Source organism: Microtus oregoni, unplaced genomic scaffold (assembly GCF_018167655.1).
Source record: "Microtus oregoni isolate MIOR12 unplaced genomic scaffold, Mior012 000004F_ref0000308, whole genome shotgun sequence".
Classification (NCBI taxonomy): Eukaryota; Metazoa; Chordata; class Mammalia; order Rodentia; family Cricetidae; genus Microtus; species Microtus oregoni.
In genome coordinates this window covers 47,982,271-48,007,079 of record NW_024543063.1, presented here as the reverse complement: position 1 = coordinate 48,007,079, position 24,809 = coordinate 47,982,271, and the positions used below count along the sequence as shown (strand labels likewise).

At 48.3% G+C, this 24,809-nt stretch overlaps 3 protein-coding genes across 6 annotated transcripts; 2 read left to right on the top strand and 1 right to left on the bottom strand.

Annotated features, from left to right (window-relative positions):
- Positions 1-3,565: 3,565 nt before the first annotated feature.
- On the top strand, positions 3,566-9,880 carry Tmed6 (transmembrane p24 trafficking protein 6). The gene is made up of 4 exons (XM_041649423.1): positions 3,566-3,778; positions 5,466-5,592; positions 6,507-6,655; positions 9,653-9,880. Exons 1-4 carry the CDS (start codon positions 3,566-3,568, stop codon positions 9,878-9,880), a joined length of 717 nt encoding a protein of 238 aa, XP_041505357.1.
- Positions 9,881-11,767: 1,887 nt separating this feature from the next.
- Nip7 (nucleolar pre-rRNA processing protein NIP7) lies at positions 11,768-14,206 on the bottom strand. Its single transcript, XM_041649767.1, has 5 exons — positions 14,049-14,206; positions 13,857-13,943; positions 13,624-13,762; positions 12,987-13,127; positions 11,768-12,809 (listed from the first exon to the last, which is right to left on the bottom strand). The coding sequence occupies exons 1-5, from the start codon at positions 14,102-14,104 to the stop codon at positions 12,690-12,692; spliced, it is 543 nt and encodes a 180-aa protein (XP_041505701.1). The 5' UTR covers positions 14,105-14,206; the 3' UTR covers positions 11,768-12,689.
- Positions 14,207-14,333: 127 nt separating this feature from the next.
- Cog8 (component of oligomeric golgi complex 8) lies at positions 14,334-24,798 on the top strand. 4 transcript variants are annotated; one of them, XM_041649763.1, is made up of 6 exons: positions 14,334-14,777; positions 17,160-17,367; positions 19,038-19,865; positions 20,965-21,133; positions 22,704-22,880; positions 24,410-24,798. In XM_041649763.1, exons 1-6 carry the CDS (start codon positions 14,383-14,385, stop codon positions 24,565-24,567), a joined length of 1,935 nt encoding a protein of 644 aa, XP_041505697.1. In that variant the 5' UTR covers positions 14,334-14,382; the 3' UTR covers positions 24,568-24,798. The 4 variants fall into 4 exon arrangements, with proteins under 4 accessions (XP_041505697.1, XP_041505695.1, XP_041505698.1 ...); XM_041649761.1 differs by lacking the exon at positions 24,410-24,798 and having other exon boundaries at positions 22,704-23,178; XM_041649764.1 differs by lacking the exons at positions 20,965-21,133; positions 22,704-22,880.
- The last annotated feature ends 11 nt before the right edge of the window (positions 24,799-24,809 follow it).

Sequence of the window (24,809 nt, the reverse complement as noted above, 5' to 3'; positions counted from 1 at the left end):
GCTGGCAGGCCGGGCGGTGGTGACACACACTCTTAATTCCAGCACTCAGGAGGCAGAGACAGGCAGATCTGTGAGTTCGAGGCCAGCCTGGTCTACAAGAACTAGTTCCAAAGCTACAGATAAACCCTGTCTTGGGGGGGGGGGGGCGGGAAGAAAGAAAGAAAAGAGAGAAACTGCCCCAGAGCAAGCTAGGCATGGTGGTGCACACCTTTAATCCCAGCACTCAGGAGGCAGAGGCAGGAGGATCTTTGTTAGTTCAAAGCCAGCCTGGTGGTCTACATAGTAAGTTCCAGTACAGCCAAAGATGCACAGAGAAACCCTGTGGGGGTGGGGGCAGGGGAGAACTGCCCCAGAGCAGTCAGGCCTCCCAGGTGGTAAGATGCTTACTATCTGGCTTCAGGGGAACTGACGTCTGTTCTCTTTGCTTATTACTGTTAAGTATTTTCTTCTGGCCAACAAACTTCTCCACCGAGGCAAATAATCCCAGTCAGATCAAATTAAAAGATACCTAGCTAGGTATAATTGGGTGCCAACGCTCCCAGGTGATCCTGGGAAAACAACTGAGGTGGTGGGGTGGAAAGCCGAAATGATAACCAGAGAGGAAAAGGAGAGACCACTGGTAACCAGGAGACCACATGTTCATTCTCTGGGGGGCTTCTTTCCTTCCCACCAGTTCCCTAATAACCACTCTGAGGCTTTATATTAATTTTAAATGTTCAGCAAATAGCACAGGCTTATTAACTAGCTCTTACATTTTAAGTTAACCCATATTTCTGATTTATGCTCTGCCACATGGTGGTACCTTTTCAGTACAGTGTGCCCATCTTGCTCTTTCCGCATCTGGTCAGCGTCTCCTTTGACTCTACCCTTCTCCTTCCCATCATTCTTAGTTTGGTCACCCCGCCTATACTTCCTGCCTGGCTACCGGCCAATCAGTGTTTTATTAAACCAATTCCAATGGCAAATCTTTATGATGCACAAGAGGATTATTCCATATCAGGGTTCTAGAGGGACAAAGAAGCTATCATAGCCAGGTGGCGGCGGCACATGCTTTTAATCCCGGGACTGGGACCGAGAGACAAGTGGAATTCTGTGATTCCCAGGACAGCCTGGTCTATGGAGTGAATTGAGTTCTAGGACAGCCAGGGCTACACAGAAAAACCCTGTCTCAAAAAACAAAACAAAAAACTCCATCATGGCAGGTAGGTATTGCAGCAATGAGCAGGTGTGGCAGCCAGAGCAGAAGCTGAGGACTCACTGTGAACTGCAAAGCAGAGAGAGCTGGGCATGATCCTTTGATCCCAGTACTTGAGAGGCAGAGCCAGCCTGGTCTACAGAGCAAGTTCAAGGATAGACCCAGTTTCAAGAAGAAAAAAAAAACTAGAGAAAGCTCATCCGTAGTGACATACTTCCTCTAGGCAAGGCTACACCATCTCATAAACCTACCCAAACAGTGCCACCAACTGAGAACCAAGTATTTAGACACCTAAGACTATTGGGGGGCAACACTTATAATCACTCCCTGAAATAAAAACATTAAGAAGCCGGGCAGTACCCATCTAAGATTCCAATACTTGGGAGGTTGAGGCAGCAGGGTTATAAATGCTAGGCCATCTTGGGGTACACTGTGGGATCCTGTCTCACCTGTTCCCAAGTTACAGATGTCAGAATTTGGGAACGAACAGCTGGAGAAACTGTCTTAGAACATAAGGGCTCTAGCTATGCCAGTCATTATGGTGGGGCCATGAAGTCTCCAGGTTTGTGTCACTGCCCTCAACTCCAGTGGAGCAGATGACAGCGTTGATTGTAGTGTGAGGAAGAGAGAAAATGTTGGCAACATTTTGAGCTTGGTGCCTGTCACAGAATCAGTGGGTGTTGAAACCATGAAAAGGAGATTGAAGATTAGGATATGTAATACTTTTAGGGTTGGAATATATAATGGTATTAAAGTGGATTGCACAGCCTTTCCCTCCCTGTGGGTGCTGAAGAAGTCATGAATGAAAGAAGAGAAGGAAGGTTTAAACAAGATTTTCTTTCTTGTTTTTTGTTTTGTTTTGTTTTTTTGAGATAGGGTTGGGTTTCTCTGTGTAACACTCCTAGCTGTCCCGGAACTACCTCTTTTAGACCAGGCTGGCCTCGAACTCACAGAGACCTCCCTGTCTCTGCCTCCCGAGTGCTGGGATTAAAGGCGTGCGCCACCATTGCCCATCTTTCAGAGGGTTTTGGAGAGCTTTAGATAGACCAGTAAGTGGAAATCAGCAGAAGGAGAACTCGATGGAGGGGTAGACCACTTTCTTATAACTGTCTTGGTCTGGGTTTCTATGAACACCATGACCAAGAGTAACTTGGGGAGGAAAGGGTTTCTTTGGTTTATTCTTCCACATCACTGTTCATCTTCAGGAAGTCAGGACAGGAACTCAAGCATTGCAGGACCCTGAAGGCAGGTGCTGATGCAGAGGCCGTGGACTGGGCCCTCCTCCATCAATCACTAATTAAGAAATGTCCTCCAGGCTTGTCTGTAGCCTGATTATATAGTGACATTTTCTCAATCGAGGGTCCCTCAAATGAGTATAGCTTGTGTCGAGTTGACATAAAACTAGCCAGCTCTTCTTCATATATTAAAATTTTTATGTAGCTGGGTGTGGGGGCATGCGTTTTAATCTCAGCACTCAGAAGCAGGCAGATCTTGGCGTTCAAGACTAGTCTGGGGGTTGGAGAGAGCAGTGGTTAAGACCACTCCCTGCTCTTCCATAGGACCCGAGTTCAATCCTCAGCACCCACGTGGCAGCTCACAACTGTAACTGCAGTTCCAGGGAATCTGTCATCCTCATACACACGTGCAGACAAAACAACAATGCGGCACATAAAGTAAAATAAATATATATATATTTTTAAAGAGCTGCCCTACTGGAGGTGAGAATTACACCCTTCTGTAACTGTAGTCCTATGAGATCCAATGCCCTCTTCTGGTGTGCAGATATACATCTAGACATAACACCCATATATATAAACATCTTTAAAAGCAGTCTGGTCTACGTGAGACCCCTGCACCCCACCCCCAAATGTTGAGAAAAATACTTTGGGTGTGCACGTATGTGCTGTGCTTTGCCCTAGGCCACAAAATCTGAGGGCCAGTACCACCCTAGTGTTGAGTAGACATAAGTGGCACCTGGCCATTTGATACGCGAAACTTCATCTCAGCCAGCTTTTGTCAGTATGCACAATGGCTATAAATTAACTTGTCGGATATTTAATCTACAAGAAGCAAGACCTGAGAAAACAAAACAAAGAATGGATGGAAAGCTCTCTTCCAATACAGTGTTCTTCTAGAACCCATTTAGATCTGGCAAGCCACTTTCTTCAAGTGAAAGTAAAACCTGTGAGCCAAGATGTGGCGGGGGCGGGGGGGGGGGGGGGGGGGGGGCGCCTGTCTGGTAGAATACCTAAGTTAGCCCTGAAACTGGTCCTAACTGTGATTCGTGGGGTTAATGATTAGCCAGCTGCTGTCTAAGCTTCGCACAGGGCTGTGAACAGCTCACCTGCAGAAGAATCCACAGGAATCGCTATGTTCGCTCTGCTCTGCGTGGCCGGGCTGGTGGCTGGGAGCCTGGTAACATCTGCTAAGAGCCAGGAAGCAGGTACCCTGGTGGGCTCTGAGGGCCAGCCGCTCCTCCGTAAAGCTGAACAGCATGACTTTGCCATCATGATCCATCCAGGAGACATGGAATGTTTCTGGCAATTTGCCGAACAGATGGGTTACTTCTACTTCAGCTATGAGGTGCGTGGAGGCCTCCGGCCATACCGTCTCTAAAGCGAGTCGGGTCATGTGTGATGCTGGGGTTGCCGCTTGCGAGTCAGTGGACCATCAGTTAGAAGGCAGCTCTGGATGAGAGCTGGATGAATAGCCAACAACAGGGGCCAAAGCATATGGGTTGGTCTAGAACTGGCAGCTACAGACGTGTGCGCAAATCTAAGGGACAAGCCCATGCTTCTTCAGGAGACAGCCGTCACTCTTCCTCTGGTTTGAGGAGACGGGAGAGCCAATGCCTTCTAAAATAGTAACATTTGCAGTGGAGTTCCGATGAAAGAGTCACGTAATAGATTTCAGATGAAACCACTTCAGTCAGCGCGAAGCAGGGAGGGGCCTCTGTTAATCCTCAAACCAGAGAATAACCAGCTCAATGTTTGTCTATGCAACCAGACAATTCTACTTCTGTTTTTAGATTTATTTATTTAATATGAGTGCTCTATCTGCATGTACACCTTTATGCCAGGAGAGGGCATCAGATCCCACTAGAGATGGTTGGGAGCCACCGTGTGGTTGCTGGGAATTGAAATCAGGACCCCCAGAAGAGCAGCCAGTGCTCTTAACTGCCGGGCCATCTATTTCTTTTAGGAAGGCACCCACGCCTTGGGCAAGTACACCCAAAGGAGCTATGCCAGCTAAGCATAATATTAAAGTTAATATTAATATTAGGTTAATATTAAAGTTAGAGGTACTTTCTTCTTTTTTCTTTTTTTTAAGTTGTGGAGGCTCTCAGGGAAGACAGGGTCTCATGTAGCCCAGGATACAGTCAAGGATGTGGCCTCACACTTTGGATCCCGCCTCCACCTTCCCAGGGCTAGGACTACAGGTGCGCAGCAGTATGCCCTAGATACGGAGCACACGCTAGGCCAGCGCTCTACAGAGCCGTAACCTAGTTCTCTGGTGCAAGGTTCCTGCATTTCCCAAAGCGTGTGCCGCCACACCCAGCCACAACTTCCTAAGACTGGTTTACACAGTAGTGAACTCTATTGCTCTTACTCCACCGAAGTTAACTTACCAGTCTTGTTTCTCAAGACAGGGTTTCTCTGCGTAGCCCTGGCTGTCCTGGAACTAGCTCTTTAGACCAGGTTGGCCTTGAACTCAGAGATCTGCCTGCCTCTGCCTCCCGAGTGCTGGGATTTAAGGTGTGCATCACCCCCACCTGGCCTAATTTACCGGTCTTTTACGATCTATGTTATGCTAGACCAAAGCTACTATTGAGCTTACTGAGGACAAGTGTCTGAGGGTACTGCTTGCTTTGGGGAGGGGACTCTCAAGCAGCAAACACCAAATCCTGGCCCCCCAGGGAGCTCAATCACCCCAGCTTCAGGCAGGAACTCCAGGCGTGTGGCACTGATCTGCACCCGTGTGGTGGAAACCTGCTTTCTCCCTCAGCAGAGGGATCGCTTGGGTGACTCTATCCCGCCTTCTGTGTGGCGCTCGGCAGCAGAGCGCTCGGAGTTGATATGGGTCCACAGCAACATCACGGAGGTAGCTGAAAAGCCATCTTCAGTTCTGAGCATCTAGAAAAGGGCTGGGAGGGGGGCACCATCTGTGTGGGCTGCTGTGCTGACCCCGGGGTGCGTCAGTCCTACCATGTTGCTGGTGTCTGAGTGATGGAGCAGGGTCCTTTTCTTTTTTTTTAAAATGGTGATGGAAGGTTCAGCGCACACTCGGTATGTCTCATGACCATCACATTGCCGCCACCGTACATGCGCCACAAGGCTTCCTTATTGACACTTCCCAGGATGTCCGGGGCCAGATTAACTTCGCCACGCAAGAGACAGGTGTGTATCCATTCCCCAGGCTATGATAGTAATCAGAAGTCTCTATGGAACTGAGAAATAAGGGTCTGGCAGAGGTGACCCCACACCTTTGATCACAGCACTCAGGAAGCAGGGTCAGGGGGATCTCTGTGAGTTCGAGACCAGCCTGGTCTACAGGAGTTAGTTCCACAACAGGCTCCAAAGCTACAGAGAAACCCTGTCTCAAATAAATAAATAAATAAATAAATAAATAAATAAATAAATAAATAAAAAGCAACAACAACAACAAAGAAAAAACAAAAAACAAGAACAGTGCCCTTTGTGTCAAAAATGGTCCTATTACTTTCTAAACAGATGCTACAGTAGTAATTTTTTAAATTTATTTATTATGTATACAATATTCTTTCTGTGTTATGCCTGCATGCCAGAAGAAGGCACCAGACCCCATTACAGATGGTTATGAGCCACCATGTGGTTGCTGGGAATTGAACTCAGGACCTTTGGAAGAGCAGGCAATGCTCTTAACCACTGAGCCATCTCTCCAGCCCTACAGTAGTAATTTTGAAACCAGGGAAAAAACTAGAAGTGGTAGCAAGTGACTTATCTCAGTGTTACAAAGGCCGAGGCAGGAGAATTCTGGGTTCAAGTCCAGGCTGAACTACATAGTGAGAACCTGACTCAAAAGCATAAAACAAGTTGTGCAGCGGTGGCAGAGGCAGAGGGATCTCTGTGAATTTGAGGCCAGCCTGGTCTACAGAGTGAGTTCCAGGACAGCCAGGGCTGCACAGAGAAACCCTGTCTCGAAACCACCCCCCCAAGAAAAATCTACAACAAAAACAACAAAAATAAAACGAACTGGTGAGCAGCTATGTCTAGGGAACCTTCAGACGGTAGAACACCTAACCTGTGATAATGAGATCCAAGAATTCCCACAGGGTTCTATCGGCTTTGTCTAAGAAATGACCAGAGCCGCTTCAGCTCTGTGCAAGTGTACCTCAACCTCGGCGTCTTCTACGAGGGGCTTGAAATGGATCACAAACAGAACCAAAGGAAGCAGCTGAACGACACTCTGGATGCGATCGAGGTAACGGGATTGGCATCCATGGGGTAGAGCCTGAACAATGACTCATGATAGAAAAGAGATGGGCAAGTGGCAGGGGGGGGGGACCTCCAGTGCAGCAGCATGCAGCATGGAGCTCCTGTGTAGAAAGAGGTGGCGGCGGGCTGCGTTCCTGCCGCCTGGCTAGCTTATGCCCCGAAATAACAACACACAAATTCTATTCATTTAAACACTGCCTGGCCCATTAGTTCCAGCCTCTTATTGGCTAATTCTCACATCTTGATTAACCCATTTCTAATCTGTGTAGCACCACAAAGTGCTGGCTTACCAGGAAAGATTCAGCATGTCTGACTTGGTGGCTGGCTCCATAGCGTTCTGTCCCAGAGAGGAGAGGCATCAGGATTGCCTCACTTCCCTCTTCCTCCCAGCATTCTCTTCTGTCTACTCCACCCACCTAAGGGCTGGCCTATCAAAGGGCCAAGGCAGTTTCTTTATTAACCAATGAAATCAACACAAAACAGAAGACCCTCCCACATCACTCCTCTTTGGTGCCAAGGAAGGCCTGGGCAAACAATGGCTGGCATCCATCAAGCCCACTCCTGTGTTAACACATGCTCACAAGGTTGTGCAGCTACACCTAGTACCTAAAGCAGAACGACTATGTCCCCGAAAGAAACTCTAGACACAGCCGGGCGGTGGTGACGCACTCCTTTAATCCCAGCACTCGGGAGGCAGAGGCAGGCGGATTTCTGTGAGTTCGAGGCCAGCCTGGTCTACAAGAGCTGGTTCCAGGACAGGAACCAAAAAATACGGAGAAACCCTGTCTCGAAAAATCAAAAAAAAAAAAAAAAGAAGAAGAAGAAACTCTAGACACATCCTGACTGTCCCCATTCCCTCCAGAATCTCTCAGCACAGGAGTCACTATTGAACTGTTCCCATAGGCTTTCTGTTTGAAGTTTTATGCAAACAGAATCATACATGTGGCGTTGTGGTGGCATCTTGCATGTAGCATGGCTTTTCTTTGTTTGAGACAAGTTCTTACTATGCATCCTTGACTGCCTTGAACTCACATTCACCTGTCTCTTTAGTGCTAGTGCTGAGATTAAAGGCAAGTGCCACCACGCCCAGCTTGATTATCTATCTATCTATCTATCTATCTACCTATCTTTTTTTTTTTTGGTTTTTTGAGACAGGGTTTCTCTGAAGCTTTGTAGCCTGTCCTGGAACTAGCTCTTGTAGACCAGGCTGGCCTCGAACTCACAGAGATCCGCCTGCCTCTGCCTCCCGAGTGCTGGGATTAAAGGCGTGCGCCACCACTGCCTGGCTATGTGTAGCCCAGGCTGGCCTCAAACTCGTGATCCTCCTGCCTCTGCCTCCTTCAGCAAATCCTACTGGCGTGCACCACCACAACCCGCCTATTTATTTTCGAGACAGGGTTTCTCTATGTAATAGCTCTGGCTGTCCCAGAACTAGCTTTGTAGACCAGATGGGCCTTGAGCTCAGAGATTCATCTGCCTCTGTCTCCCTAGTGCTGGAATTAAGGGTGTGCACCACCACTGCCCTGTTTTAGTTAATTAAAAAAAAATCCAACATCTCTTCATATGCTTATTAACCATTTTGTAGACCTTTGAGAAAATGTCTACTCAGATCCTTTGCTTGGGGCTGGGGATGTAATCAGTGCTAGCTAGCCCTTGCCTGGCAGGTAAAAGCACCAGCACCACACGGTGAAAAAAAGGTGTGTGTGGGGAGGTTATCTTTTTCTTAAAAACTCCGTGTAAAAGCTTCGTTTGGATTCTGGGTAAGAGCCTCTGACTAGACGTGTGGCCTGCAGGGATCTTCTCCCCTCACTGTCTCCTTGGCACACAGAAAGTTTTGTTCTGTAAGCCTGAATCTTACTGGAACAGAGCCATGTTCATTGACGGTTACACATCATTTATGACTGCTTTTGTGCTAAAAAATGGCAAAATTTGGTACTTGCAAGAGACATCTTGCCAAAGGTATTTGTTTATAAGCCTAACAGAGTTGGAGGGAGAAGACGTCAGTCAGAGGGTAATGACATGCCGAGTACACACCCTAATCTAAAATCGTTCTAGAATTGTTCCTGGTACTGATGATAGCAGCTTATACCCGTAACTCAACAGAGTAGATCAGGAATTCAAAGTTATCCTTGGTTATATAGAGTTTGAGGCCAGCCTGGGCTACATGAAAAGTAGCTCAGTAAAAGAGTATTTACCTTGGGCTGGAGAGATGGCTCAGTGGTTAAGAGCATTGCCTGCTCTTCCAAAGGTCCTGAGTTCAATTCCCAGCAACCACATGGTGGCTCACAACCATCTGTAATGAGGTCTGGTGCCCTCTTCTGGCCTGCAGGCATACACACAAACAGAATATTGTATACATAATAAGTAAATAAATAAATATTTAAAAAAAAAAAAGAGTTAAAGTTGGGAGGTATGCATGGGGCCTTAGGCTGTACCTAGGAGGAAGAAGGATTTCCTAGTATCCAGAAAACTCAGGACCCACAGAGTCTTGCACATTTTAGGTAAACCCTATTTCTATCTTATTTAATTAATTAATTAATTTTTATTTTTATTTATTTATTTATTTTTAAGACAGGGTTTCTTTGTGTAGCCCTGGCTGTCCTGGAACTTACTCTGGTTTTTTTTTTTTTTTTTTTTTGCTTTTTCAAGACAGGGTTTCTCTGTGGTTTTGGAGCCTGTCCTGGAACTAGCTCTGTAGACCAGGCTGGTCTCGAACTCACAGAGATCCGCCTGCCTCTGCCTCCTGACTGCTGGGATTAAAGGCGTGCGCCACCACTGCCCAGCTGGTTTTTTCAAGATAGGGTTTCTCTGTGTAACAGTTCTGGCTGCCCTGGAACTTGCCAGGAACTTGCAGAGATCTACCTGCCTCTGCCTGCCGAGTTCTAGAGCCTTATGTATGTCAGGGTCGTGAGTACCATGACTGAGGTAAGTTAGTCAGGGGAGGCCCAGCAGCAGCGGGAGCAGCTTTCCTCCTTTCCCACAGGTCAGTACACGAAGGGTGGAGATCCATGTTTTCCACGTGTGGCGCTTCTACAACTTTGCCAGGATGAGGAAAGTGGCTGACTTTCTCCTTCTCCAGTCCACCTACACCTATGTGAACCGGTGGTCCGCAGCCCAGAGCCTCGTTATTGTTCTTTCTGGGGTCCTACAGCTGTATTTCTTGAAACGTCTTTTCACTGGCTCAGCTGCTGACACGAAGCTGAGATGCTGATATACGGCATCTTTGTCAAATGATTTGGTCAAATCAGCTTTTTTTGGAGGGGAAAAAAATCAACTTAAATCCTATTTGTGTTCATTAATAAATGCAAGTGGTAATAAAAAAAGTGAATTCTGATGCTGATTATTCTAATATATGTATTATATGCTAAAATGAAATACCATTTTTTGAGACAGTTTCAGTATGTAGCCTTGACTGGCCTAGAATTTACTGTGGAGATCCAGCTAGCCTCAAACTTGTGTCTGCCTCCCCACTTGCGTCTGCCAAGGTGTGTACACCACCCCCACTGGAAAATACCAGCCTCTTACACAGCTGTCCCCTCACCTTCACGGACTCCACTCAGAAGGTAATAGAAGCCGTGGAAGGGGGTTCTGAAGATGGAGCTCAGTCGACAGGGGCCCTGCTTCGCGGGCAGCAGCTTTGATCCTAGCACCAGATGAACGAGTGGGGCACAGGCACACAGGTGTGCACCCTAGCACCCCAGAGGTGGAAGCCCTAAGATGAGCCTCAGCAGTTCAGGACCGTATCTCGGAACACGTTAGAAAGCTCTGAGAGGGAGCTGAAAGCGATGGGACAGAGCAGAGCTTTGCTGAGCGGCTTTACGGAGTTTTCATCCATCCGATAGGACCGTGATGGTCAGTATTCCCTACCTTGTCCTAGGGATTGGACTCAGCATCAGCCTTGGTGGCACATACCCTATCACTCTGCCAGTCTACCCACTGAGCTATCCTGCTGGCCCTACAGGGCCTTTCCGTGGTCAAAAATATTTTAAAGGAAATAGAAATATTTAAAGCAAATATTTTATGTTTTTTGGGGGGGGAGGGGGGTTTTCGAGACAGGGTTTCTCCGTAGCTTTTGGTTCCTGTCCTGGAACTAGCTCTTGTAGACCAGGCTGGTCTTGAACTCACAGAGATCCACCTGCCTCTGCCTCCCGAGCGCTGGGATTAAAGGCGTGCGCCACCACCGCTAAAGAAAATATTTTAAAGGAAACTAGGTGCGGTGACACCGACCTACAATACCATCGCTTGAGAGGCTAAGGCAGACTGCCTGACTACTTAGTGTTTCAGACCAGCTTAGATACAATGTGAGACCTTGGCTCAAAGAATAAAGATGCTGGGTGGTAGCGGTGTCCGCCTTTAATCCCAGCACTCAGGAGGCAGAGGTAGGTGGATCTCTGAGTTCGAGGCCAGCCTGACCTACAGAGCAACTTCTAGGACATCCAGGGCTACACAAATCATTTTTAAAAAAGAAAAAAAAAAGTTTGGAGCCCACTGTAGCATTACCCATTTAATTCCAGCCCTTCAGAGGTAGATGGTTCTCTTTGAGTTCAAATACATAGTGAGACCCTGTTTCAATTAAAAATAACAAAAATGTTTCAACACAGGCAGGAAAGGTGGCTCTGCAGTTAAGAGCCATCTCTTTCAGAGGACAGGAATTTGCACACCAACATATGGCAGCTTACAACTGCCTTTAACTCCAAAGACTGGCCTCTGAGGATACTAATATCCAAGTAGATACTCACACAAACACAATTTTTTGTTTTGAGTCAGGGTTTCTCTACACAGCCCTAGCTGGCCTTGAACTCAGAGACCCACCTGCCTCTGTCTCCTGAGTGCAGGGAGTAAAGGTGTGCAACATCATGCCTGGCACACATACAGTTTTTAAAATGGTGATCGGAGAGACTGTTCAATGGTTTAAGAGCATGGGCTGCTCTTGGGAAAGACCCAATTTGGTTCTAAGCACCCCGACAGCAGCTCACATACATCTGTAATTATAGTTCCAGGGCATCCAAGACCCTCTTCTGGCCTCCATGTCATGAGGCACATACATACACACACATGCAGACAAAACATTCATACACAAAAAATAAATCTAAAATTCTTTTAAAAATATATCTTAGTATTTATTCCAAAACTATTCGCCAGATCCTATGCAAGAAGCTTTACAATCATTATTTTTAATTCCGAATACGACTGTTACACTGATGATTAAAGATGTTTTTCCAGTTTTGTGGGTTTTGACTGTTTTTTAGGCTGGTCAGGAACTCCCTCCGCAGACCAGGCTGGCCTCGAATCCATAGAGATCCATCTGCCTCTGCCTCCACAGTGCTGGAATTAAAGGTGTGTACAACCACACTGAATAGTTTCATGGCCTTTCCCTCCTTTTAACAAAGGAAGAAAATGAAGCGTGTTTAAGTGGAGTGACTTGTCCATTAGCACACAACCGGCAGGCAGCAGAATCGAGGCTTGAGTACAGGATCTTCCACACCATACACCGCTCACCACAAAGAAAAACAGCTGAACCACATCTATTATTTTACTAAATCCTAGCTGTAAGATCACAGCAGAGCCTACTAGTCTTATATGACTGCTTCTATCTTTAATGATACTAATAAAATAATAGGAAGTCCAGATGCTCTTACTAGCCTGCAAAAGGGTTATCACAGATAACAATAAAATGGCTCCTGTCCTTAGTGCAGTGACTTAGAACTCGCTATCAGAACAAGTCTGTTGATTCAAAGGTGATGCAGATGGAGAACAGAGACGCTGTTTACTCAAACACATGACAGCTTTTGGTTTGTTTGTTTTCAGTTTTTGAGACAGGGTCTCACCATGTAGTCCAGGCTAGCCTTGAATTTGCCAAGTAGTCAAAGTGGGCCTGGAACCCTATTTTTAGCCATTTCCATTGAGAAAGAATCCAAGTTGCACATATCAGTGCTGTCCAAATCTAACATGATAATGTCTGCACACAGGAAACAAAGCCAAGTCCTTTCACACAGCAAAAAGGTCCCGGGACGACCATCCTAAGTCAGTGTCTCTTCGTGCCGCACGTATTCCCCAATGTCTGCTTGATGAAACACCACAATTGCCATGGGGTCCACTTTCCTGCAGTCTTGAGTAGACTTTGCTGCTACCCCGAAACCCTGGAATTGAACAGACACCAAATCACTCACTTAAAAAAAAAAAAAAAAGAAGGAATCAAACAAAAAGCTTTAATAAAACAGCTGTATCTGAGAAATTCGAAGGATGTTGAGAGGTAACTCTCACAGGTGCGTAAACTGAAACAACACTCCTTCCAAACGGCTCCCATCGCTACTCACCAAAGGAATGTCCGCCATGGAGTAAACCACCACTCCCTGGTACTGAGAAGTGTTTTCAGTGATTCGACCCAGACCGGATTTCAACACGTGGTTTCCATACAGGAAGGACTGCTCTGCTCCAGGCTTTATCCACACTTTATACTGAAAGAGGGTTAAAAACCAAGAGACAAAAACGCTAGCTCTACCCTATAGTGAGAGCAGCTGCTGCTTCTGTTAAAAGAGAGGAGGGGGATGGACAAACAGACAAGCAGACACGTTCCCTTTAAACTGTTCGGACCCTAAACTTTTCGCCTTGGAGTTCCTTCCTCAATTCTACATCTCAACGCGCTAATTTACCCGACAGACAGCTTAACAGTTTCTTTTCTTTTTCTCGGGGGCCCAGGACCCTTCTCAGCACAACCACTTCCCTCTGCTCACCGGCTGACTCTGGGGAGGTCTGTTTCCCTACAGGTTTCTAGACTATGCAGCCACGCGGCGTCCTTAGCTCCACACCCCTTCCTAAGCATACCCAAGCAGCCAACACCTGCAAGCATCTGCAGCTGACACTGGCAGGCACTCAATGTAAATGAGTCTGTGCTGACCTAGCCGTCTTCCTCCACTCCATCCCGATGGCACAAAGTAGACCAGCCCCACATACCTTGGCATAGGGTGCAAGGTAATCGAGCGCTGTAACGTGCAATCGGAACTTGTGGGTCTTGGTAAACTTTCCAAAACACGTCCCCAGTGAAACCAACTTCTCCCCGGAGATGTTGGCGGCCAGCTTCAGGATCATCTCACTACAAGGAAGAGGAAGGAAGGTGCCTGGGTGACGGCCACCGACGGACGCGGGCCTCCAGCCCGGTTACACGTGCGCGCCAAGCCCCACCTCACCTCACATAGTACACGCGGTCGTTGTGCAATCGGAAGCAGTAGGTGCCGTCGGGCCTGTCCACCAGGAGCTGCAGGTTCTCCCCGATGCTGAGGGCAGAAGGGAGACTGGAGGCTATGCCGGGACCGTCCCGCCCCAGGGTCGCGTCCCCGCTCCCCGCACGCCCGTCCCCCGTCCGCCTCTTGGGTGCCTACTATTTCGCTATCTTCTCAAACATCACTCGGGTCTCTTCTTCTGTCAACGGCCGCATTTTCCTGCTAGCCAGGCTCCCGGGATCCTCGTGCCGGGAGAGACAGAAACGGAAGTCACCTTACCCCGCTTCCTGGCAACACCAAAGCGTGCCTCTCTAGCCCTGTGCCACGTGTTCTCTGTGCTAGTGCCACCTAGCTCGGAGGACCTCCGAGCTGGCTGGGCGGAGAAACCATAGAGAAAGGAAATGTTTCCCAACCCGTTTCCGGTTCCAGGCGCGAAGCCAGCGCCCTTCCCGATCTGGAGAGGAAGTGACCGTGTGGCTGGCTGGCTGGGAAGATGGCGACTGCTGTGACTCTCCAGTCCTCCGCTCCTGCTTCTGCCACGGCGACGGCCACAGCAGCCGCGCTGGGGGAGGTGGAAGATGAGGGACTCCTGGCGTCGCTCTTCCGCGACCGCTTCCCCGAGGCCCAGTGGCGTGAGCGGCCTGACGTGGGCCGATACCTCCGGGAGCTGAGCGGCTCGGGGCTGGACCGGCTGCGACGCGAGCCCGAGCGCTTGGCGGAGGAGCGGGCCCAGCTGCTGCAGCAGACGCGCGACCTGGCCTTCGCCAATTACAAGACGTTCATTCGCGGTGCCGAGTGCACCGAGCGCATCCACCGTCTCTTTGGCGACGTGGAAACGTCCCTCGGTCACCTGCTCGACCGTCTGCCCAGCTTTCAGCAGAGCTGCAGGTGCGGCTGGCCTAATGCTGAGAGGCCCATATCTGTAGCTGACCCCTACGTGGAGCGCAGAGCTCTCTCCCTGTTGCCTTATTAATCCACTTAAATTTCACCACAACCACCTAGGTAGGTACTGTCATTGTTAATTTACAGACGAGGAAGTCGAAGTGAACTGACTTGCCTGAGAACACAGCTAGTAAGTTTCCAAGTCAGAATTGGAAGCCAGGAGTCCACCTCTCCCTCATAGGCTGTTGTATTAAATAATAATAAAAATCCAGCCAGTCTTGTTGACACAAACCGTGATTCCAGCACTTGAAGCTCAAGGTCTTGAAGTCCAAGTCTGAGTATTGAGTTACGGCCATCCTGAGCTACGTGTCTAGACATTGTATCAACACACTGGGCCCGACATACTTAACACTGTATAAACGTCTGCTTACTATATATGCACCTTTATAATTAGGAATATTCAACAGCTTGGGTTGGAGGCTATCGGCTTTGAAACTTCCATTGGTAAATGAGGCTGACATGGAAACCCTATTTGGGGGTATCATAGGTCGTCAAAAACATTTCATTTTTGAGCTATAATGCTTAATAGGTCCCCACGCTTATATTCTTAGTTATCCAGCCTATGTACCCTCTATATCTGGAAAGAGATTCAGGACTTAAAAGCCAATTTCTAGAGTTACCATAGAGAAGTGGAGAAAGAGAAAGAGAAAGGATAAAGGCTGAACAGCCGTACATCACATTCAGACCTGAGGGACTCGGCAATAGTGTGGCTTGTAGGCTGGTTAGGGCTCTCATGAGAGAATATTAATAGCTATTAAAGATATGTGTATGAGTGGTTTGGCTGCACGAATGTGAGCACCATGTGCCCAAGGATGCCAGAAGGGGTGTCAGAACCTTGGCACTGGAGTGGTATGTGTGGGGACCTGAGCCTGAGTCCCTCCAAGAGCAGTGCTTGCTGAGCCAGCTCTACAGCCCCAATTAGCCAGTAAGGAAATTGTTTACTCTTTTTATACATTTGCTTTTGTCAGGTCCTGAGTACTTCATGAATGTTCCCCCCCTCCAAGACAGGGTTTCTCCGTGTAGCCCTTGCTGTCCCAAAAATCCCCCTGTAGACCAGGGTGGCCTCAGACTCAGAGATCTGCTGCCTCTGCCTCCTCAGTGCTCAGATTAAAGGGGTGCACCACTGCGCCTCCTGGCCACATACATGTCATCTTACCTGTCTCTAACTTTCATGCCTTTGTGAGATGGGTCTGCTTACTATTTAACCAAAGAAGAGACAAATCCAGAGAGGCCAAGTGTCTTGCCTTGCCTTGCCTTAGTCCTTAATGAGGCCTAGAGCAGTTCAGCCCCAAATGTGGCCATCCTTGCAGCAATCCAGATCTACAAGCCATTTAAAAATTACATGGAGGGAGATGGGTGCCACCATGTGCATGTGGAAGTCGGAAGACAGCTTCTCTTCTTCCGTTATGTGGAAGTCAGAAAACAACTTCTCTTCTTCCGTTATGTGGCATTTAGGGATCAAACTCAGGGCGACTGAGCCATCTCGATGCTTTATGTAAGCTACCAATTAATGATGCGATCTTGAAAAGTTTCTTAAGCCTTGAGTTAAAAGTTTCTTCAAGGGACTTGGAAAGATGGCTCAGTGGTTAAGAGCACTGGCTGCTCTTCCAGAGGACCCAGGTTCAACTCCCAGCATCCACATGGCAGCTCACAACTGTCTGTAACTCCAGTTCCAGGGGATATGACACCTTCACAACAGGGCACAAAAAAATAAAGTATTAAACAATATTTCTTTAGCCAGGTGGTGGCGGCATGTCATTAATCTCAGCACTCTAGGGCAGAGGCAGGCAGATCTCTGTCTACAGAAAGAGTTCCAGGACAGTCAGGGCTATGAACAAAAACCCTGTCTCAAAAAAAAAGTTTCTTGCCGGGCGGTGGTGGCGCACGCCTTTAATCCCAGCACTCGGGAGGCAGAGGCAGGCGGATCTCTGTGAGTTCGAGACCAGCCTGGTCTACAAGAGCTAGTTCCAGGACAGGCTCCAAAACCACAGAGAAACCCTGTCTCGAAAAACCAAAAAAAAAAAAAAAAAAAAAAAAAAAAAGTTTCTTGAATTATAATAGGAGTTATAAGTTTGATATGAGGATTCTGAAACAGTGTTAACTGTATCCCTGGCTAGCCTGAGACTTACTATGTAGAAAAAGAGCCATGAACTCATATCAGCCTCAGCCCCTGGAAGGCTAGAATCGAGGGTGTACATCACCACCCCCAGCCCTGTGGGAAGATTTTAAATAAACCAGGCAAACTATCGAGCCCAGTGCCCAATAAGTGCTTGGTAACTACCTACTGTGCAAAACAATGAGGAAATCTATTTTCTTAATTGTTTCTAGGAACTTTGTGAAGGAGGCCGAGGAGATCAGCTCTAACCGCCGGATGAACACCCTGACTCTAAACCGGCACACAGAAATCCTGGAGATTTTAGAGATTCCCCAGCTTATGGATACCTGTGTCCGAAACAGCTATTACGAAGAGGCCCTGGAGCTTGCCGCCTATGTTCGCCGACTGGAAAGGAAATACTCCTCTATCCCTGTCATCCAGGTAGCCAGCTTGTCCAGAGGGCCACAAGCTGACGTCTCGTAATTATTAGTTCTGTGGTTGTGACTAAGCTTTTAAGTAGAAACCTTTGTATATTTCATATCAATTTCTGCCAGCCAGGTAAGCTGAACAGAAGATAGTGGCTCACTCATTCAAGGATCTTTTCTGTTGTTGTTTTGGTTTATTATTTTTGTTTAGTGTTTTGTCTTTTGTGTAGCCTTGGCTATCCTGGAACTCACACTGTAGACTAGGCTAACATCAAACTCACAGAGATCTGCCTGCTTCTGTCTCCCTAGTACTGGGATTACAGGCGTGCACCACTGCCTGGCCAAAGATCATATTGCTCATGTGCCAGACACTGCCTCAGGTAGCAGGAATACCAGGTGAACAAAGTCAAGGCCATGGCTCTCATGAAGTTTCTATTCTAGTGAAGTCTGATAATTAACAAATAATATCGCAGGGGCTGGAGAGATGGCTCAGGGGTTAAGAACATTGCCTGCTCTTCCAAAGGTCCTGAGTTCAATTCCCAGCAACCACATGGTGGCTCACAACCATCTGTAATGAGGTCTGGTGCCCTCTTCTGGCCTGCAGACATACACACAGACAGAATATTCTATAGATAATAAATAAAAATAAAAAATAAATAAATATTAAAAAAAATATCGCAGGGGCTGGAGAGATGGCTCAGGGGTTAAGAGCACTGATTGCTCTTCCAGAGGACCCAGGTTCATTTCCCAGCACCCACATGGCAGCTCACAACTGTCTGTAACTCCAATTCCTGGGGGCCCGACACCCATGGCAAACACCAAGGCATGTTAAAGAAAAATAAATGAAACAGTATTGCGGATATTGGTAAATATCTGAAGAAATAAGTCAGAGAAAGCCAGGCAGGCCTGGTTGGGATATGCCTATAAACCCAGCCCCTGGAAGGTGGAGCCAAGAGGATCAATCCTTCAAGGCCATCCTTAGCTATTTAGTGACATTGAGGCCAGCTTGCTGAGATTCTGTCTCAAAAAATAAATAAATAAACTGAGTTGGGGACTAGGGTAAAGGGAAGCATGGTCAGGGTGAGAAAGAACCAGTGCTTGAAAAAAAAAAAAAAAAAAAAAGAACCAGTGCTTGAAGATCTAGGGAGACAGCAGCCAGGAGAAGCAGATAGGGTGAGGTGGAAAGAAACTGGAGTGTTTCAGGAATCCCAAACCAGCGCTCTTCCTAGACTATATATAATGAGAAAGGCTGGAGCATCAGGCAGGGCCTGGAGGTCATGATGACTAGTTGGTAGTTTGTTGACTGTAATGGGAAATTGTAGGAGGATTTCTGAGCAAGAGAGTTAGTTATGCAAGCAGATCTCTGTAAACCTGCAGGTGTAAGCTTTAGAAATCCACTATATGCCGGGCAGTGGTGGTGCACGCCTTTAATCCCAGCACACAGGAGGCAGAGGCAGGCGGATCTCTCTGAGTTCGAGGCCAGCCTGGTCTATAAGAGCTAGTTCCAGGACAGGAACCAAAAGCTAGGAGAAACCCTGTCTCGAAAATCCAAAAAAAAAAAAAAAAAAAAAAGAAAGAAATCCACTATATGTCGGGAAAGCCGTAAGAATGTTGGCCCCTGGTGACCAAGTTAGTAGGATGGGTCTCAGTACTTTTCCCAGTGTGTGACCCAGTGTCTGTTGTCAGAGCATCGTGAATGAAGTGCGCCAGTCCATGCAGCTGATGCTGAGCCAGCTGATCCAGCAACTGAGGACCAACATCCAGCTCCCAGCCTGCCTGCGTGTCATTGGCTATCTCCGGCGCATGGATGTCTTCACTGAGGCTGAGCTGAGGGTGAAGTTTCTTCAGGCCCGGGATGCTTGGCTTCGCTCCATCCTGACTGCCATCCCTAATGATGATCCTTATTTCCATATCACAAAAACCATTGAGGCCTGCCGGGTCCACCTCTTTGATATCATCACTCAGTACCGTGCCATCTTCTCGGATGAGGACCCCTTGCTGCCGTCTGCCATGGGAGAGTACACTGTGAATGAGGGAGCCATCTTCCATGGCTGGGTGCTGCAGAAAGTCTCACAGTTCCTGCAAGTGCTAGAGACCGATCTTTACCGGGGTATAGGAGGGCGCTTGGATTCTCTGCTGGGCCAATGCATGTACTTTGGGCTGTCCTTTAGCCGGGTGGGGGCTGATTTCCGGGGCCAGTTGGCTCCTGTTTTCCAGAGAGTGGCACTCAACTCTTTCCAGAAAGCAGTTGAGGAAGCAGTAGAAAAATTCCAGGATGAAATGACTTCGTACACCCTCATCTCAGCTGCAGCCATCCTGGGCAGCAGTAACATGCCTGCTGCAGTGCCAACTACACAACCCGGGACGTTGCAGCCACCGATGGTACTCCTAGACTTCCCGCCGCTTGCCTGCTTCCTCAACAACATTTTGGTTGCTTTCAATGATCTGCGTCTCTGCTGTCCTGTGGCCCTAGCACAGGATGTGACTCGGGCCTTGGAGGATGCCCTTGCCAAGGTGGGTAATTTTCTTCTACCTTGGTCTGCCTTTGTTAATAGCCAGCCAGGCTTTTGTATTAAACCAGTCCATATAAGCATGGTGCCTGCTGACTTAGAGAGGTTTAGTGTGGTCTTAATGGTTTTTCTGGAGAGCATGATGACTCTGTGGGGATGATCCTGGAAGAAGCTATGAAGTAGAGTACCTGTGGCAGTCATTCAGCCAGATTCCCATTAACTCAGCAGCTTAAAACAGTATCTGTAAGCCAGGCATCCAGGTCCACTGTCTCTGGGTCCTCTGCCCAGGGTCTCACAGGCCGTATTCAAGGCATCAGCTGGGTCCAGGTGTCTGCTGAAGTTAATTCTCCGGCTCCATCAGGAGTTCATTCTAGGGGGCTGGAGAGATGGCTCAGAGGTTAAGAGCATTGCCTGCTCTTCCAAAGGTCCTGAGTTCAATCCCCAGCAACCACATGGTGGCTCACAACCACCTGTAATGAGGTCTGGTGCCCTCTTCTGGCCTGCAGGCATATACACAGACAGAATATTGTATACATAATAAATAAATAAATATTTAAAAAAAAAAAGGAGTTCATTCTAGTTGTCAGGTGTCACCCCATGCCATTGGAAAAGTTACAGAACTCAGTTTCTAGAGGCTATCTACCATAGATAGCTCACAACATGCTGTTTCTTCCTCAAGGAACAGGAGAGCATCTCCCCAGTGTTATTTTATGATGCTCCTCTCCTGGAACTGGGAACGTAACAAGTTGGGTCATCAACCCCCCAGTGATGTGACACAATAGTGTCTCTGTTGACCGCAGTGCTGAATTTGGACAAGATAGCAATGAAATGTAGTGTTGAGAATGATTAACTTTTTTATTTTTTGGTTTTTCAAGACAGGGTTTCTTTGTGTAGCCTTAGCTGTCCTGAAACTTGCTCTGTAGACCAGGCTGGTCTTGAACCCACAGAGATCAGCCTGTCTCTTCCTCCTGAGTGCTGGGATTAAAGGTGTGCTCCCCTGCCGCCCAGCTGTGAAAGACCTTTCTTCATGCTGCATGTTTGTGCTGTCCACATCGTCAGCAGCAGCAGACTTGTCTGAGGTTCTTGTCATTCTTGTCTCGTAGGTAACTAAAACAATCCTGGCATTCCATCGTGCTGAAGAGGCTGCATTCAGCAGTGGGGAACTTGAAATCTTCGTCCAGTTCTGCACTGCCTTCCTGGAAGACCTTGTTCCATATCTGAACCGCTGTCTTCAAGTCCTGTTCCCGCCAGCTCAAATAGCCCAGACTCTAGGTAAGAAAAAGGAAAGATTTTTAAATTTTTTACCTTTTGTTACAGGATCTGTGTAGCCCAGGCTGACCTGGAACTCAGAGCTCTCTCCCTCTGTCTCTCCAGAGTAGGATTAAAGGCATGAACCATAACACCTAGCTCTGGTTTTCTTCTATGATTTTATTATTATTGTTTTTGGTTGTTTTGAGACAGGGTCTCATATGTAGCCCTGGATGTCCTGGAATTCAATCCGTATACCAGACTGGCCTCAAACTCAGAGATCCTTCTGAATGGCTTGGATTAAAGATGTGTGCCACCACCACCTAGCCTATTTTTATTATTTTTAATTATGTATTGATGTAAAGTCTGTGTGTGGGTATGAGTATGTGAATATTTTTAATTTAAGTCATGTAGCTGCCCTTGAATTTGCTATGTAGTTAAAGCCATTCTTGAACTTCTGGTCATCCTGCCTCTACCATCCAGGGGTTGGGGTCACAGGCACACACCACTTCTGTCTTAAGAGTATGAAGTTTTAAATTGCTTTACAGGCATTTAGTTACATAAGTATTGTGTGCGTAAGTCAGTGCCTTCCTGAAAATATACACAGGTGGGGTAACCATTACTAGCACCTGTTTTAGAAGTCTGTCACTCTAAGATCCCATTGGCAGACACTCTTCAGTTGTACCTGGCAAACTTTTGCTGTTGCTCTGTCGTTTCTGAACATTTTATAGAAATGGAATCATACACTATGTGGATTATCTGGGCAAGCGGAAGAAGCCAGTCACAAAAGGACTACCTATTGTGTGCTTCCCTTTATATACAATATTCAGAGAGTGGTTTTGTTGTTTTGGATTGTTTTTTTGGACAAGAGTCTCCTGTAGCCCTTGCTGTGTATTGGAGGATGACCTTAACCTCCTAGTCTGCACACCTCTGCCTCCTAGAGAAATGGTGCAGAGGCCGTGGATCTGACTTTGGGACCAACTTGGTCTACAGAGTGAGTTCCAACACAGCCAGGGCCACCCAGAAAGAAACTCTGACTTGAAAAAAAAAACAACAACAAAAAATTTCTTTCTCTCTCTCATTGGGCTTGGTGGCACAGGCCTTTAATCCCAGGATTTGAGAAACAGGAGGCAGGTGGATCTTTGTGATTTGGGACCTGCTTGGTCTAGATAGTGAATTCCAGGAGAGCCATTGCTATATGGAGAAACCCTGTTTCAAAAAATAACACCAGTAAAAAAAAAATAAAAAATAAAAAAACTCCCCCAGTTATAGATCTCTTCTGGAGTAGGGCTGAAGGGAGACACAGCTCCTCCTCAGGCAGAGGGGTCAGTGATGACTTTGGCTAAGGGTCCTGGGATAGACACCACAAGCCCTTTCTCTTGGTGTCTATCCCAGGACTCTAATGGTTGGCTCCTGCTCCAACCACCCTTACCGTGGGACCCCAGTATAACAGTCTTAATATATTACAAGTATGCTTTCGTAGTATTGGAATATGTTATTGTGTCAGTTCTTTACCCTGAGCGCCCCCACCATGGTCTCTGCGTTGAATTTAATAACTTGTTTTCCATTTCATTTTTCCTACCATCTGGGTTAGGCATTTCACCCACCCAGCTCTCCAAGCACGGAAACCTTGGGCATGTGAACATCAGCGCTATCCAGGAGCCTCTCGCGTTTATCCTGCCTAAGAGAGAGTCAGTCTTCTGTCTAGATGGCCAGGAGCTAGTGCCCGACCTCGTGGCCCCAGCTCAAGAGATTTCTGCGGAGCAGCCTGGCCTGGAACCAGTTACTTTAGCGGCCCCCGAGGGCGGGTCAGAGAAGGGAGAACCAGAGGAACCTCTGCCTGGGGAGCCAGTGGAGGGGGAGCCGCTGCCCGCGCAGCCGCCCAGTGAGGAGCCATAGGCAGTGTTCCCTGCATCCAGGCTGGGGAGCAGGACTAAAGGCACAGCGCTGCCGGCGGCATCTGGAGAGGGAAGGTCGCCGCTCGTGTGGAGGCTGAGACTGCTTTGCCTAGGATATCGCGGGGCACGGTGGTACGTGGCAGCTTTAATAAAGCCGACCGACTACCGTCACCTGGCTGCTGTCTCCGATGACTGGTCCCAGAAGTCGCGCGGGAACTACGCTTCCCGGCGTCCCTTGCGCTAGCGGGAGGACGGGTCGCGGCGGTTTCGGCGCCATGGGGCTGCTGGTAGCGGCGCGGGTCCCGCTGGGCGGGGTGCGGAGCTGCAGCTCGTCGGCCGGCCTAGACGGCCCCGCACGCACGCGCTCCTACTGGCGGTACCTGAGGCGTCTCGTATGGGGCGCACCGCAGCCGCCATACTCGCGCGTGTGCCAGGTCGGAGACCCGGTGCTGCGCACCTTGGCGGCCCCGGTGGAACCCGCACAGCTGGCGGGACCGGAGCTGCAGCGGCTCGTGGGGCGGCTGGTGCAGGTGATGCGGCGGCGGCGCTGCTTGGGTCTGAGTGCGCCGCAGCTGGGGGTGCCGCTGCAAGTGCTGGCGCTCGAGTTCCCCGACGCGCTCTTCCGCACCTTCTCACCGCGCCTGCGCGAGCTGCGTCAGATGGAGCCTTTCCCGCTTCGCGTGCTGGTGAACCCCAGCCTGAGGGTGCTGGACAACCGCATGGTAACCTTCCCCGAGGGCTGCGAGAGCGTTGCCGGTTTCCTGGCGTGTGTGCCTCGCTTCCAGGCCGTGCAGATCTCAGGTGCAAGGGACGGGGGCGGCGGGGTGGCCGTGCTCTCTTTAGCCGGACCCGGGAGAACAGGGAACTCGGGACTCCTGAAGAGCAGGGCAAAACCCGCGTAGATGGGACGCAGGGTGCCAACCGGGGAGACTTAGATAGGGAATCTGTATCTGTCTCAACTCTCATAGGTGTGTATATAGATTCTCATATATGTGTGTCGGTATTAACACGTTTTTCCTAGTTTACAAGTCATGGTGGGCTTGTCTAAGAAAGCGGGATCCAGCCTTATCCAGCTAGAACAACAAACCATTCCATGCCTGTCGTCCACATTGTCTTATAGAATGTGGTTATTATTTGCTACTGTGCCAAGCTGAAATATCTTTGATACATAGCACCTGAGAAAGCTTTGAGGAGGGGGTTTCTTATCCTTGCCCTGTAGTAGAGCTAGGAATCAGGCTGAATAAAAAAGTTGGCATTTGTCCATATTCACTTTCGGATGCTGCCTCTGTAGATAGAATATAAATAGGCGTAGCCAGGGCAGGAATTAATTCGGAAATAGAGTCAGGAAGTTAAGCACATTGGGAAGAGCCTCACCTCAGCCAGCCTGTAACTTCCTTTGCAGGACTGGACCCAAGGGGAGAGCCGGTGGTGTGGTCAGCAAGTGGGTGGACAGCCCGGATCATCCAGCACGAAATGGATCATTTGCAGGGCTGCTTGTTCATTGACAAAATGGACAGCGGGACGTTTACCAATCTCCACTGGATGGAGGTCAATGACTGAATCCCTCTTGCCTGACCGAGGGTCTGGAAAACCAGCATGCAGACACTTCAGGTGAAGACGGGCACATCTTTTTGTGCTTCAACTTGGAATTGGTTCCAATCTGACAGTAAACAGTGGACTGCCAGTGTGTGCTGGATTGAGATAAAGGAAGATGATAGAAATGCTTGTCCTGAAAGCAGATTTTGACAGAATATGTTACAGCATGGGTAGAAATATACTCTTGAAGAAGGAGGGGGTATTCC